Source organism: Cucurbita moschata, unplaced genomic scaffold, assembly GCF_002738365.1.
Source record: "Cucurbita moschata cultivar Rifu unplaced genomic scaffold, Cmos_1.0 Cmo_Scf00004, whole genome shotgun sequence".
Classification (NCBI taxonomy): Eukaryota; Viridiplantae; Streptophyta; class Magnoliopsida; order Cucurbitales; family Cucurbitaceae; genus Cucurbita; species Cucurbita moschata.
The window spans coordinates 6,106,758-6,119,569 of record NW_019268520.1 but is presented as its reverse complement, the minus strand read 5'-3'; the positions used below and the strand labels follow the sequence as shown (position 1 = coordinate 6,119,569).

Genomic DNA, 12,812 nt, shown 5'->3' with positions numbered 1-12,812 from the left:
TATGGTTACAATAACTATGTGACCAAATTGTATTTAAAAAGCTTAAAAATAATTTTATAGGGATTAAATTAAAATGTATAAAATGGTATCCCATAATGGTAATTTTCCTTTCTGCTTTATGCTTTATTAGAACCTTTTCCCATTCTGTCAGTTTCTCCATTTAAGTAATATTAATTATTTGAAGAAAAGAAAAATAATAATAAATGGATGATAATAAGTTGATAAGCTCGTGCTCTTTTTTTTGTCATATCTAAATACATCACGTGTTGTATGTCTCTATGCTTATTATTTAAATTTTCTAAAATTTCTAATTAGTCAATTAAATTTACAAATAATTTATTTGAAGTTAGATGGGAGACATTATAATTTAAAATTTATCGTATGATAATACAATTAAATTAACATAAGATTTCATTAATTTAATTAATTTAATTTAAAATTATTTAACCAAAGGTGATGTTTATTGGTAAGAATTAATTGGGCTGCATCAAGTGTGTGGGTTTTTGTGTGTATTGAGTGGGTGCGTGAAGAAACAGTGATGGGGTGCGGAAAGAACCCAAAAGCCCGTGGCAGTTCCAACGGCCCAATAACACCTTTTTTACCGTCCCAATAATATTCATAAATTTAATTTTTAAAATAAATAATACAAATTATATAATTATTAAACATGACCTCAAACATAAAATCGAAAAAATGGAAAAATAATAAAAGTTTGTCTTGTAACCAGCGCCAGCGAGGATGTGGACCCTAAAGGTAGGTGGATTGTAAGATCTCATATTGATTGAAAAGAAGAATGAGTGTCAGCGAGGACGTTGGACCTCAAAGGGGATGAATTGTAAGATCCTACCTCCGTTGAAGATGAGAACCAAATATTTTTTTATAAGGGTGTAGAAACCTCTCCCTAGACATATTTTAAAAGGAAGCACGAAAAAGACATTATCTATTAGTGGTAGGTTTGGACTGTTACAACTCCTGTATATTTCATAAAATTACAATATCTAACACACTATTAAAAAAAAATTAAATTAAAGGAAGGATGACCAACATTTTTTAATACAACAAAGAATAATGAAGAAGATTCGAACATTTGATCTCGAATAAAAAATATATATAAATTATAATCGAGTTATACTTAATATACTAACTACGTTAAATTCTAAAAAGGCGACTAGTTAGTTTGAATATTCAAATGATTCTAAACTTATGTAACGATGTAGTATGGTTATCAATGAGTTAGGTTGAATAGCAACTCGCTATTAATTTGTTTCAATTAATCACGTAGAAATATCTAATATGTTTATAAGCAACCATGTATAAGTCTTTATTTGGTCCCTGACCACTCCGACAATAAAAGCAAAATAATAACGATTAATTTGAATATTTAAATATCAAATTCACGCTATTAAAATATTATTTTTACTCTCTAGTTTGAAAAAAAAAATTGAAAAAAAAAAAAAAAAACCAAAATAGTGGTTTTGCCAAATTCCAATGAAATTCCAGTTAGATTAGTGGTAACGACCAACATAATTTTTTTTTTTTTAATACATGAAGTATAATAAATAAAATCTTGTTTTTTTTTTAAGAAATATTTTATTTTATCTAATTTTCTAATCGTAAATCACCAAATAAGACCATTTTTACCAAACTTTAGCTGTATCTCACTTTTCTTAAATAAGATTATGAAATTTTCATGATTTGAATGTGACGGACCGTCTATAAAAAGAATATCTATATTTTACCAATATAATTAGACTTTTCTACAAAAAAAAATTTCTTTCAACATTTAAAGCATAAGACCACTTATTTATTTATTTTAGTCATTAATAAAATTTCATAAAATTTGGATATTTAAATAAAAATAAGTATGGGAAGGCGTCCATTAATTGTTATCATAGGTCTTTGAAGAACCCATGGTACTGCATAATTTAATTTGACTAATCAAACTTCATTTAAACTGATAAATACGAAATATATATTAATATTATTTTCTTAAGACCAAATACCTTGAACGGGCATTTTGGTCAAATAATGGACGCCTATTTTCCTACCCTTCAATTATTCATTACAAGACTCTTCCAATTTCATTCAATCCATAAACGAGATATGCGGCCTAAATTACAAAATTCCACATATACCCTTCATCTTCTTCTAGAATACCTTGTTATTTCCATATCTTATATGTTTATCATTTTTCTTTATTTATTTAATTCCACGTCATTTATTTTTTTTCTTTGAATTCAACAATTATAAATGTTATATTATTTATTAATATATTTTTAAAACGATTAAAAACATAATGAAATTATTAGCCCCCTAAGTACTAAACTAATACTACTAAGAAACATTGATTAAATTTTTGTTATTTTATGTAACGTTTAAAAGTCAATGTAGAAGCTATGGATATTAATACAATTTTTTTTATTATTAGAAATTTTTATACAATCTCTTGAATTTATGGAGGGTTTGATTAGTCTTTGTTTTCGTATAAATTAAATTTCTTAATTCGCAAATATTACGTGTCAATTCCTTAGTGGTCTGTGAGATTAGTTTCCTTCACGGCAATCTCACCTCCAATCTGGCTGAGCTTCATACCTTTGGCTATAAATAGCGTATGGTGGATCTCTCCTTTCATTCATATTACTCGTCAGTTTACAAATTGAAGGTGTCGGAAATGGCGAGCCAAGCAGTCCTTGTTGCAACGTTCTTGTTCTTCGTCCTCCGTTTTGGTACGATATTGTTTCTTTCTCGAGATGTTAGTAATAATAATGTTTAGTTCGTTTGATCACGTCATTATATTATTTCAGGGGCGGAAGCTGCTACGATAACGGTGAGGAACAATTGTCCGAGAACCATATGGCCAGCAACATTAACAAGCGGTCCAGGACAACCTCAACTATCAACAACTGGATTCGAATTAGCTCCCGGAGCGTCAAGGTCGTTTAACGTCCCAGCGCCATGGACCGGTCGAGTATGGGCAAGAACCCGATGCTCCAACAACGGTGGACGTTTCACTTGCTTGACAGGAGATTGCGGTCGTGGGCTCTCATGCAATGGCGCAGGAGGAGTCCCACCAGCGACGTTAGCTGAATTCACGGTCGCCCCGAACGGCGGGCAAGATTTCTATGATGTCAGCCTCGTCGATGGCTTCAACATTCCAACCACCATCGTGGCCCAAGGCGGGACAGGGCCATGCAGATCCTCCAACTGCCGTAATGACGTGAATAGGGTATGTCCAGGGGAATTGCAAGTGAGATCGGGCAACGAAGTGATTGGTTGCAAGAGTGCTTGCTTTGCATTCAACCAGCCTCAGTATTGCTGCACCGGAGCGTTCAATGACCCTAACAAGTGCAGGCCAACAAACTACTCAATGATTTTCGAGAACCAATGCCCGGATGCTTATAGCTACGCATATGATGATAAGAACAGCACTTTCACTTGCAACAACAGGCCAAATTATGTCATCACATTCTGCGGTTGAGAACAATAACTACAAATAATTAAGAATAAAGATATAACACCGTACAGTGTTATATGAACAAACTTGACAAAGTCTTATCTTATGTCAAGTCCATATTTCTGCATTAAATATTAATAAAGAAAGAAAATAAAATCCAACTTCCAATTTATTCTTCTCTCTCAATATTGCTTGAATTGGAAATATATAATAAAAAAAATTGTTTTATTAAAAAAAGCTTGAATTAAAATTTTTAATAAATAAATAAATAATTATTGAATTATTTTTCAGTAGCTCGGACCATATTTAAGCTAAAATTATGTAGTAATTTCCATAAAGTTACATAAGATTATTAATTATTTATTTATATGTATTTATAGAATTAGAAAAAGGTGCAATTATGAAATTCACGTAGGATTGAAATTGAGTATAAATATTATTCCGTGGAGTGATGGGAAAAAAAATCAGTTATTTTCGTTAAATTTGGACTGCCCACCGTGTTGGAGTGATTTCAGAGAGTTTGGGAATAATTAAAAATGGCCCATTCTTATGCGAATTGGTAATTCGTCGCTGCCCCATTCTATTCGCTCGTTCCGATCCACTTCCAAACAATCCGCTTCTTCTTCTTCTTCTTCATCTAGGGCTTCTTCTTCACATCAATAATTCAATTCTCAAAGCGTATCTCGAATTCTTGACAATGGCGAAGAAGAGGGAGACGTCTCAGAGGAAGAAGGGCAAAAGACAACCGCCACTGATTGATAATATACCCAAGTACTCTCAACAGCGCCGAAGCTCACCGCCTAAACGCCGCACTGATTTCTCCTCTCTCTTTTGCTATTCTTCTTCAATCGCTCACCGAGGTATCTTTTAATTTTGTACCTTTTTGTTTCGGGAACTGTCTGAACTAACCTAGCTTTTTGATTAATTTTGGAATTTGTTTGTGTACTGGATTTTATGACTCTCACTGTCATTGTATCGCCTCGGATCTCTCTAGCACAATGTTTGATATTTTCTTGTTTTTGTCTTCTTGATTTTCATCACATTATTATCTTTGATTTCCGGATATTGCTAGACATTATTTCTACGATCCTGTATTGGCATCTAGTTCTTGGAGAGAAAAATTGTGTTTAGACTGATTCACGAAATTGGCCCTATTTTCAGTTATAATACTCTCCGTTACCTGTTAACTAGTTCTTTTCATTCACACACGGACAATAATTTACATCCATTATTCTGGCAACAGTTGAAAATGGAGGGCAGGAGTTCTTTGTGGTTATCGTGTTCCATGTTGTGTATCTTGGGGAGTTCGAATCTGAAACAATATAAATGGTCAAATTAGTGTTCTGAATTTTATTTGTTTGCACTCAGCACTGTCCTTAATGATTTAGTGTCAGATGAACCCTACCCCAGCCAGAAATTTCCCTTGACCATGAGTATGTGATGTGTTGCCCTCTTTGAGGTGGTCTCTCTTAGTTGGGTATTCGTAGTGTAGTTGGCTTTTAGATGAAATTCGTGGCCCCTAGTGAGAGGAATGTGTCAATGGATGATATAAGTGTGATTTAATGTTTGTTCCTATGATGGAAATTTTAATGATACAAGAGCCAGATGCATCTATATGTATCATCCAATATAAGAATTAGGCTATTATTAACTACTTCTTGTTCTTATATGGATATTTGTTACATCAGAAATATCTGGCTCGAGATATCCTGTATAGCGATTAGCAGTTCCACAAGTTTTGTTTTTCATTTCCTTTTGTGGACCTTTTCCTTTTGAAGTGCACTTGTTTCTGTTTTCTATAGTATTTTGCAAAGGGAAAAGTCTCGATGTTATATTTGGATTATATGTTATATGATTGAAACTGAACCTGAAGTCTTTTGGACATGTTAGGCACAGCTGCCTTGCCACAATTCTCCTTGAATCACTCAGATAATACAAATGAAGAACTCTCTTCGAGCTCTTTGGTCAAATGCAGCAACTCCTCTGGGGAAGATGATGAACTTAGCCAATGCTCAAGTCCTGATGATATCCAATCAGTTGAATGCCGCCTCAGTGAAAGGTCTGCTTGTTATGTTAAACTGTTGTTAAAAAATAAGCTATCAAATTTCTTTTCTTTATTCATATTAGTGAGTATTTTGATTATCCTTTTTCAGTTCATGCAAGGCTTTAAGCAAGAGAAAATGTACTTCTAAGATATCATACCCTGTTCGTAAAAAATTACCAGATTCAGAAAGCAACAGTCTTTCTGAAACTCCAGAGAATGTACAGTTGTGGTCTACTGAAGTAAGTAATGTGCTATTCTTTATCATTAAATTCAAAAAAATTGCCTGTATTATGATTTTCATTTAGAAGTATCCAGCCTTTCTACTCTTCCTTCTAATATCTATGCTTAAACCTCTGTGCATGACATTTACCTTCCTTCAGAGTTTTGAGGAGAGGAGTTCAAACACAACGGCAGAGTTTCAAGATCAATCATGTGGTATGCGCTTGATTTGCATATCAATATCTGCCATTTTGTTTTGAAGTTATCTTGGCCATACTATTCCTGCCAAAAATACCATGCTTGGTGAAATAGAAAAAGATTTTGCTTTTTACCATTAAGCTGAGAAACGTGTACAGCATCTTCCATTTTTTCAATACATAATGACCATTAAGTATGCATGTTTTAAGTATGCATGTTTGAAAGATCAATGTCTTCCAGCGTAACGGCCCAAGTCCAGGGAAAGCTCAAAGAGGACAATATCTACTAGCGGTGGGCTTGGGCCGTTACACCTAGATTCCATGCATTCATTCTGTTGCAACATGTTGTTCCCTTGGGTTTTTCTTACGAGATATCAGATATGATGAAATTCTTTGTCTTCTTTAAGCAGATAAAGGGTCTTCATCAAACTCGAGCAGAATTGAAGACAATGACCTACACGTCGACAGAGGACGAGGAAAAAGGGAAAGAAAGCCAAAAGTTCCCTTCGATGTAAGTTGGAGTTTCAAAATTTATTACAAGGCATGGAAAACGCAGAAAAGAACAGTTCTATATTATGTTATGATAAAACAATATTCTTCGCTCTGTAGGAAGAGACGACCATTTCTGTTAAAGCAACAAGAAAATTTCGTCGAATGAGGATAATGCGGTACCTTGGGCTTGCGGCTCCAGTTGGCTCTCCTTTTTCACCAATTGCCTGAGCCATTATCATCCAATCCGGCTTCCTAGTAAAGTTTTCAATCTGCAGTGTTCAGTTTATCTGTCAACTCATTTTGCATTAGTAAAATGTTCCTAATTTTGTTCTCAGCATATATTGCTTCATCATTTGTAAATAGGCTGAGGTTTTGATGACATTAATTAGAATCCTTTTTTATTATTATTATCCGTCTTCATTAACTTAAAGAAGTTTGTCCACCTTTAATTCCCTCGTCCCAATACTGCATGGCATGTTCCTTGAACTTTAATGTAAATCAGAGTGCGGAAGTTGAGATTTTGATGGTCTAGAATCTGTGGATGGACATCTCTCTCCATCCGTGGGCTCATTTGAAGATGGGGACAACATCCAGGAATTGCCTATCAGTTTGATAAATTATGAGTACCTTAAAGAAATCTTTGCACACTTATTGTGTATGTTTGGTTCACCACTTGGAAATAATCATTTTGTTACCTGAGAGTTTGTAGCAGAGGTTTATGAATTAGAAGGATTAGAAAACGAGTAGGGTATGATAAACAAAGCTATTACTATTTTATACATTTAGTTTGTATCTCATACAATACAAGTCAAACCTTACGAGCTGAAGGGTTTGAAACGCCTTAGTTTCAGAGCTATATAAGCAGATATATAAATTATGGCCAATACTAGGTATATAAGCAGTGATTTCAAATCTTGAGGTTATGCATACTCTGGCAACATTATGTAGTGTAGAGTTCGGTTGTTCGGGGTGATAATGGAAAAGTTGACAGATAAGTTACCCTTACAACCACTCGATAGAACCGTATATGAGATTTTCACATCATACGGCTCCTTGTTCTATTCTTTCGAAGTCATTGGATCCTTTTCCTCGTTTGAAGTGATTGGCACGAATTCAGTCACATTTTCATTAATTTGGAATTTGGGCTCAGGTAGAATTGGCCCATTAATCCTAAACAACGAGAGAATGGAGTCATTTTGAGTATTATTCAGAATCCACAAAATCAGAAGGTTGAAATGTAGGAGAGAAGCTTCTAGAAGATTGTTCCACGTGTTTCTCGTTGGCTTCAAATTAAGGAAAAGAAAAAATAAAATATATCGGACTGATCGCACTCTTGCAAATCAAGTTAATTTTGTTTTATTTGTTAGGTTTCTTTTAAAGAAAATAATATTGTTTATTTACCTCGTTGTATTATGTAGCTTTCAAAAATTGACCGGACCGATCATCTTTTTAACAATAGTGATTGAGCTTACCCGAATCCCAATCAGAGCACCATATTTGGCCTCATCGTTCTGCAGAACCTTCAATTCAGTTTACATGGCTACCCCTCACTTCCTTTTGTTCCCATTCATGGCACAAGGCCATATGATCCCCATGGTTGACCTCGCCAAGCTTCTCGCCCACCGTGGCGCCATTGTCACCATCGTCCTCACACCCAACAACGCCGCCCGCAACCACTCTGTTCTTTCTCGCGCCATCGATTCCGGCTTGCAGATCCGTGTCGTCCAGCTGGAGTTTCCATGGAAGGAAGGTGGTCTCCCAGAAGGGTGCGACAATGTCGACTTGCTTCCTTCGCTTACCTCCATGTCCACTTTCTTCAAAGCCGCCAGTCTCCTTTACGACCCTTCCGAAAAATTGTTCCTCCAACTCCATCCCCGTCCCGCTTCCATAATCTCCGATATGAATCTTCCCTGGACCCTCCAACTTGCTCAAAAATTTCATGTCCCGAGACTCGTTTTCTATAGTTATAGTGCCTACTTTCTCCACTGTTTGCAGGGCTTAATGACCCACCGTGATCCTGTCGAGTTTCACAAGTCGGAGTTACCTAGAGCCACCGACGCAGACCTGGCCAAGTTTGGGGTTGAAATGATGCTGGCCGATGCGCAATCTTACGGCGTTGTTTTTAATTCTTTCGAGGAGATGGAGCCTAAGTATGTAGCCGAGTGTAGAAAGACAAGAGAATCGCCAGAAAAGGTGTGGTGCGTCGGCCCTGTTTCCCTTTGCAACAACGACAAACTCGACAAAGCAGAAAGAGGCAACAAAGCCTCAATCGACCAACACCAATGCATCGAATGGCTCGACGGGCAGCAACCAACATCCGTGGTCTATGTCTCTCTGGGAAGCATCTGCAATTTGGTGACGGCCCAACTCATAGAGCTGGGATTGGGATTGGAGGCGTCGAACAAGCCATTTATTTGGGTCATAAGGAAGGCAAACCTTACCGAAGAGCTACTGAAATGGCTGGAGGAGTATGATTTGGAGGGGAAAACCAAAGGGAGAAGCCTCGTGATTCGTGGATGGGCTCCTCAAGTTCTCATACTCTCCCACCCTTCAATTGGGTGCTTTCTGACGCACTGCGGTTGGAATTCGAGCATCGAAGGGATTTCGGCGGGCGTGCCGATGATCACGTGGCCGCTGTTTGCGGACCAAGTGTTCAATTATAAGCTAATCGTAGAGGTTCTGAAGGTGGGTGTGGGTATGGGGGTGGAGACAGTTATGCACTGGGGGGAGGAGGAGGAGATAGGGGTGGTTGTGAAGAGAGAGAAAGTGAGAGAAGCCATAGAAATGGTGTTTGATGGAGAGGACAGAGAGGAGATGAGGCAGAGATCCAAGAAGCTTGCAGTAATGGCGAAGAGAGCTGTAGAAGAAGGGGGGTCGTCTCACAGGGACATCAAGCTGCTGATTGAAGATACTGTTGCTCATGGAGGAGACCATGAGATTTGAAGCTGTCGATGATTAATTGATCTAATTGTGATTATGAATTTTGGTTTCCTGGCAAACCAGTGGTCATTGTTGAGGCATGAATGGGCCATTTCTTGCGTAATCAAATAAAGCTTTTCATTTTGTGACCTGAGATTTAGTTTGTATATCGGACCATACAAGTCAAACCTTACGCGCTGAAGGGTTTGAAATGCCTTAGTTTCATATCTATATATTCATAGAATCAACTTACTTGTAACCACCTGCTTTTTTTTTTTAGAAATTCGAGCTATAGACCGTTGTTCATGCCTTTTGAAATTTGATTAAATTAGTAATGAAAATTTTAAGACTCTCTATAGCCAACAGCCCACGCATACGTCTCCGCCTCGACCGCTACGTCAAACTCCACCGAAAAAAAAAGTTGAAGTAGCAGAAATGAGTGTATAAAATATACTTCGTAAGTAACTTGGTAGTAGTTCATATTTCGTTATTCAGTCTTTATTAATCTTGTTCATACGTTCAGTATCTTATTCTCTTTTGAGGATTCGTTCCCTCGTATGGGCGCTTCCTAGGCTACACCTTAGGTTCTCTCATTATACTCCTCTCTTGGTGCCTGGTTAGCCATTTCCGCTAGTCTCTCATCATGATCATCATATCTCAGAGTCATCGAGGTGCGACCTCGGTATAACTCATAAAGTTCATGCATGTCAAGGCTCGACCAACTCTAAGGTGCAACCGTGGACCCCTGTCGCTCGTGGCAAGTTCACCAAAAGAAAGCTAACTGGCAAACTTCCTAATAGTCCTCACAGCGCGCAAATCATAAAATCATATGGTAGTTCTATGATTATCCGGACCCCCGACAATCGAATCAGGTTTACGATAAGGGGCTAGTTGGCGAACTCCTACCGTCCCCCACCGCATAACTCACATGCATGAACAATAATCATGACCAACTCTAAAGGTACAACTATGAACCTTTGTCGCTCGTGACCGACTCATTACAGGAGCTAACGGGCAAACTTCACAGTAGTCCCCACATGGTACAACCATAAATCATAAAATATCATAAGCTAGTTTTATGGTTATCCAAACTCCTGACAATCGAGTCAGGTTCACGACTAAAGGTTAGTTGGCGAACCCCTAATCATCCCCGTGTAACCACATACATAGTAAACATATGACATAGAGACATAACATGGCGATCTAAACATGGATACCTAGTCATGAATTTCACTTCATAAGATAGCGCGTACAGTAAACATACCTAATCACATTCTACACGTGTCATCTCAACTCATTCTATGCTCAAACATACTTCTCATTCTCATATTATACTTTCATATATACTATGAGCATAGCTAAATCTAAGGTTTGGGGAATGCCATTTGTTCAGGTAGAAGCCCCAAAATTTGTGAAACTCTGTTCTTGGTGGCGCCACAGAACTGGGCGAGGCTGAAAGAGAAGAGTTGAGACAGAGATCCAAATAGCATGCTCTTGCTGAAATAACATTATATTATACTCTCTCTAGAATTCATTTAATTATTCAAAATCCGTGAAATGTAGGAGAGAAGCTTCTAAGAACATCGTTCCACGTGTTTTTCGATGGCCTCAAAAATCGGTACCATCTTCCACGATCCATAGGACTAGAAGGAAAAAAAACTAAGAAAATAATATTTGTTTATATACCTCGTGTATAACGTTGAATGTAGAATAGATCATATTGATATGATTTCATGGAATCATGGTTGTACCAAACTAACAATATATATGCACCTCTTTCAAAGCATTGACAAGAATGGACCGAATCCCAATAAACACGAAGTGGGGGATGATGCCCTTTGTTACTACAAAACCCAAATCAGAGCACAATAATTTGGCCTCATCGCTCTGCAGAACCTTCAATTCAGTTCACATGGCTACCCCTCACTTCCTTTTGTTCCCATTCATGGCACAAGGCCATATGATCCCCATGGTTGACCTCGCCAAGCTTCTCGCCCACCGTGGCGCCATTGTCACCATCGTCCTCACACCCAACAACGCCGCCCGCAACCACTCTGTTCTTTCTCGCGCCATCGATTCCGGCTTGCAGATCCGTGTCGTCCAACTGGAGTTTCCATGGAAGGAAGGTGGGCTCCCAGAAGGGTGCGACAATGTCGACTTGCTTCCTTCGCTTACCTCCATGTCCACTTTCTTCAAAGCCGCCAGTCTCCTTTACGACCCCTCCGAAAAATTGTTCCTCCAACTCAATCCTCGTCCCACTTCCATAATCTCCGATTCCAATCTTCCCTGGACCATCCAACTTTCTCAAAAGTTTCATGTCCCAAGACTCGTTTTCTATACTTTGAGTGCCTACTTTCTCCTCTGTTTGCAGTGCTTAATGACCGACTCTGCTCTTGCAAGCTCTGACTCTGACTCCGTAATTTTCTCAGCCTTGCCTGATCCTGTCCAGTTTCACAAGTCGGAGTTACCTACAACCACCGACGTAGACATGGCCAAGTTTGGGGTTGAAATGATGCTGGCCGATGCGCAATCATACGGCGCTGTCTTTAATTCTTTTCAGGAGATGGAGCCTAAGTATGTAGCCGAGTTCAGAAAGACAAGAGAATCGCCAGAGAAGGTGTGGTGCGTCGGCCCTGTTTCCCTTTGCAACGACCACAACCTCGACAAAGCAGAAAGAGGCAACAAAGCCTCAATCGACCCACACCAATGCATCAAATGGCTCGACGGGCAGCAACCAACATCCGTGGTCTATGTCTCTCTGGGAAGCACCTGCAATTTGGTGACGGCCCAACTCATAGAGCTGGGATTGGGATTGGAGGCGTCGAACAAGCCATTTATTTGGGTCATAAGGAAAGCAAACCTTACCGAAGAGCTGCTGAAATGGCTGGAGGAGTATGATTTGGAGGGGAAAACCAAAGGGAGAAGCCTCGTGATTCGTGGATGGGCTCCTCAAGTTCTCATACTCTCCCACCCTTCAATTGGGTGCTTTTTGACGCACTGCGGTTGGAATTCGAGCACCGAAGGGATTTCGGCGGGCGTGCCGATGATCACATGGCCGCTGTTTATGGATCAAGTGTTCAATTACAAGCTAATCGTAGAGGTTCTGAAGGTGGGTGTGGGTATGGGGGTGGAGACAGTTATGCACTGGGGGGAGGAGGAGGAGATAGGGGTGGTTGTGAAGAGAGAGAGAGTGAGAGAAGCCATAGAAATGGTGTTTGATGGAGAGGACAGAGAGGAGATGAGGCAGAGATCCAAGAAGCTTGCAGTAATGGCGAAGAGAGCTGTAGAAGAAGGGGGTTCGTCTCACAGGGATATCAAGCTGCTGATTGAAGATATTGTTGCTCATGGAGGAGGCATGAGATCTGATTAGTGTCACAATAACCTTTTCGTTACTTATTGATGTCATTTTCTTTACCACCGATCTGAGATCTCATAATCCGCCTCCTTTCTTTATGAAATGGATCTCTTTGTTGTTTTCCTATCAAAC

At 38.6% G+C, this 12,812-nt stretch overlaps 4 protein-coding genes across 5 annotated transcripts; all 4 read left to right on the top strand.

The window, feature by feature from the left end:
- The first annotated feature begins 2,636 nt into the window (after positions 1-2,636).
- On the top strand, positions 2,637-3,549 carry LOC111442363 (thaumatin-like protein 1b). The gene is made up of 2 exons (XM_023079745.1): positions 2,637-2,726; positions 2,805-3,549. Exons 1-2 carry the CDS (start codon positions 2,672-2,674, stop codon positions 3,476-3,478), a joined length of 729 nt encoding a protein of 242 aa, XP_022935513.1. The 5' UTR covers positions 2,637-2,671; the 3' UTR covers positions 3,479-3,549.
- A 395-nt stretch (positions 3,550-3,944) lies between these two features.
- LOC111442362 lies at positions 3,945-7,102 on the top strand. 2 transcript variants are annotated; one of them, XM_023079742.1, is made up of 6 exons: positions 3,945-4,314; positions 5,345-5,513; positions 5,608-5,737; positions 5,879-5,933; positions 6,322-6,425; positions 6,524-7,102. In XM_023079742.1, exons 1-6 carry the CDS (start codon positions 4,152-4,154, stop codon positions 6,632-6,634), a joined length of 732 nt encoding a protein of 243 aa, XP_022935510.1. In that variant the 5' UTR covers positions 3,945-4,151; the 3' UTR covers positions 6,635-7,102. The 2 variants fall into 2 exon arrangements, with proteins under 2 accessions (XP_022935510.1, XP_022935512.1); XM_023079744.1 differs by having other exon boundaries at positions 3,947-4,314; positions 6,325-6,425; positions 6,524-6,927.
- Positions 7,103-7,655: 553 nt separating this feature from the next.
- On the top strand, positions 7,656-9,474 carry LOC111442361 (UDP-glycosyltransferase 73C6-like). The gene has a single exon (XM_023079741.1). The coding sequence runs from the start codon at positions 7,943-7,945 to the stop codon at positions 9,347-9,349; it is 1,407 nt and encodes a 468-aa protein (XP_022935509.1). The 5' UTR covers positions 7,656-7,942; the 3' UTR covers positions 9,350-9,474.
- Positions 9,475-11,173: 1,699 nt separating this feature from the next.
- Positions 11,174-12,806, top strand: LOC111442360 (UDP-glycosyltransferase 73C6-like). Its single transcript, XM_023079740.1, has one exon. It carries the CDS (start codon positions 11,238-11,240, stop codon positions 12,693-12,695), a length of 1,458 nt encoding a protein of 485 aa, XP_022935508.1. The 5' UTR covers positions 11,174-11,237; the 3' UTR covers positions 12,696-12,806.
- Positions 12,807-12,812: the final 6 nt, after the last annotated feature.

What these genes read in the sequence shown, in the direction of transcription:
- LOC111442363 (XM_023079745.1), top strand. Translation starts at nt 2,672, where the DNA reads ATGGCGAGCCAAGCAGTCCTTGTTGCAACGTTCTTGTTCTTCGTCCTC. An exon ending in GTTCTTCGTCCTCCGTTTTG is followed by an intron (nt 2,727 to 2,804) that starts GTACGATATTGT and finishes ATATTATTTCAG; the next exon opens with GGGCGGAAGCTGCTACGATA.
- LOC111442362 (XM_023079742.1), top strand. Translation starts at nt 4,152, where the DNA reads ATGGCGAAGAAGAGGGAGACGTCTCAGAGGAAGAAGGGCAAAAGACAA. An exon ending in GAATGCCGCCTCAGTGAAAG is followed by an intron (nt 5,514 to 5,607) that starts GTCTGCTTGTTA and finishes ATCCTTTTTCAG; the next exon opens with TTCATGCAAGGCTTTAAGCA. An exon ending in AGCCAAAAGTTCCCTTCGAT is followed by an intron (nt 6,426 to 6,523) that starts GTAAGTTGGAGT and finishes TTCGCTCTGTAG; the next exon opens with GAAGAGACGACCATTTCTGT.
- LOC111442361 (XM_023079741.1), top strand. Translation starts at nt 7,943, where the DNA reads ATGGCTACCCCTCACTTCCTTTTGTTCCCATTCATGGCACAAGGCCAT.
- LOC111442360 (XM_023079740.1), top strand. Translation starts at nt 11,238, where the DNA reads ATGGCTACCCCTCACTTCCTTTTGTTCCCATTCATGGCACAAGGCCAT.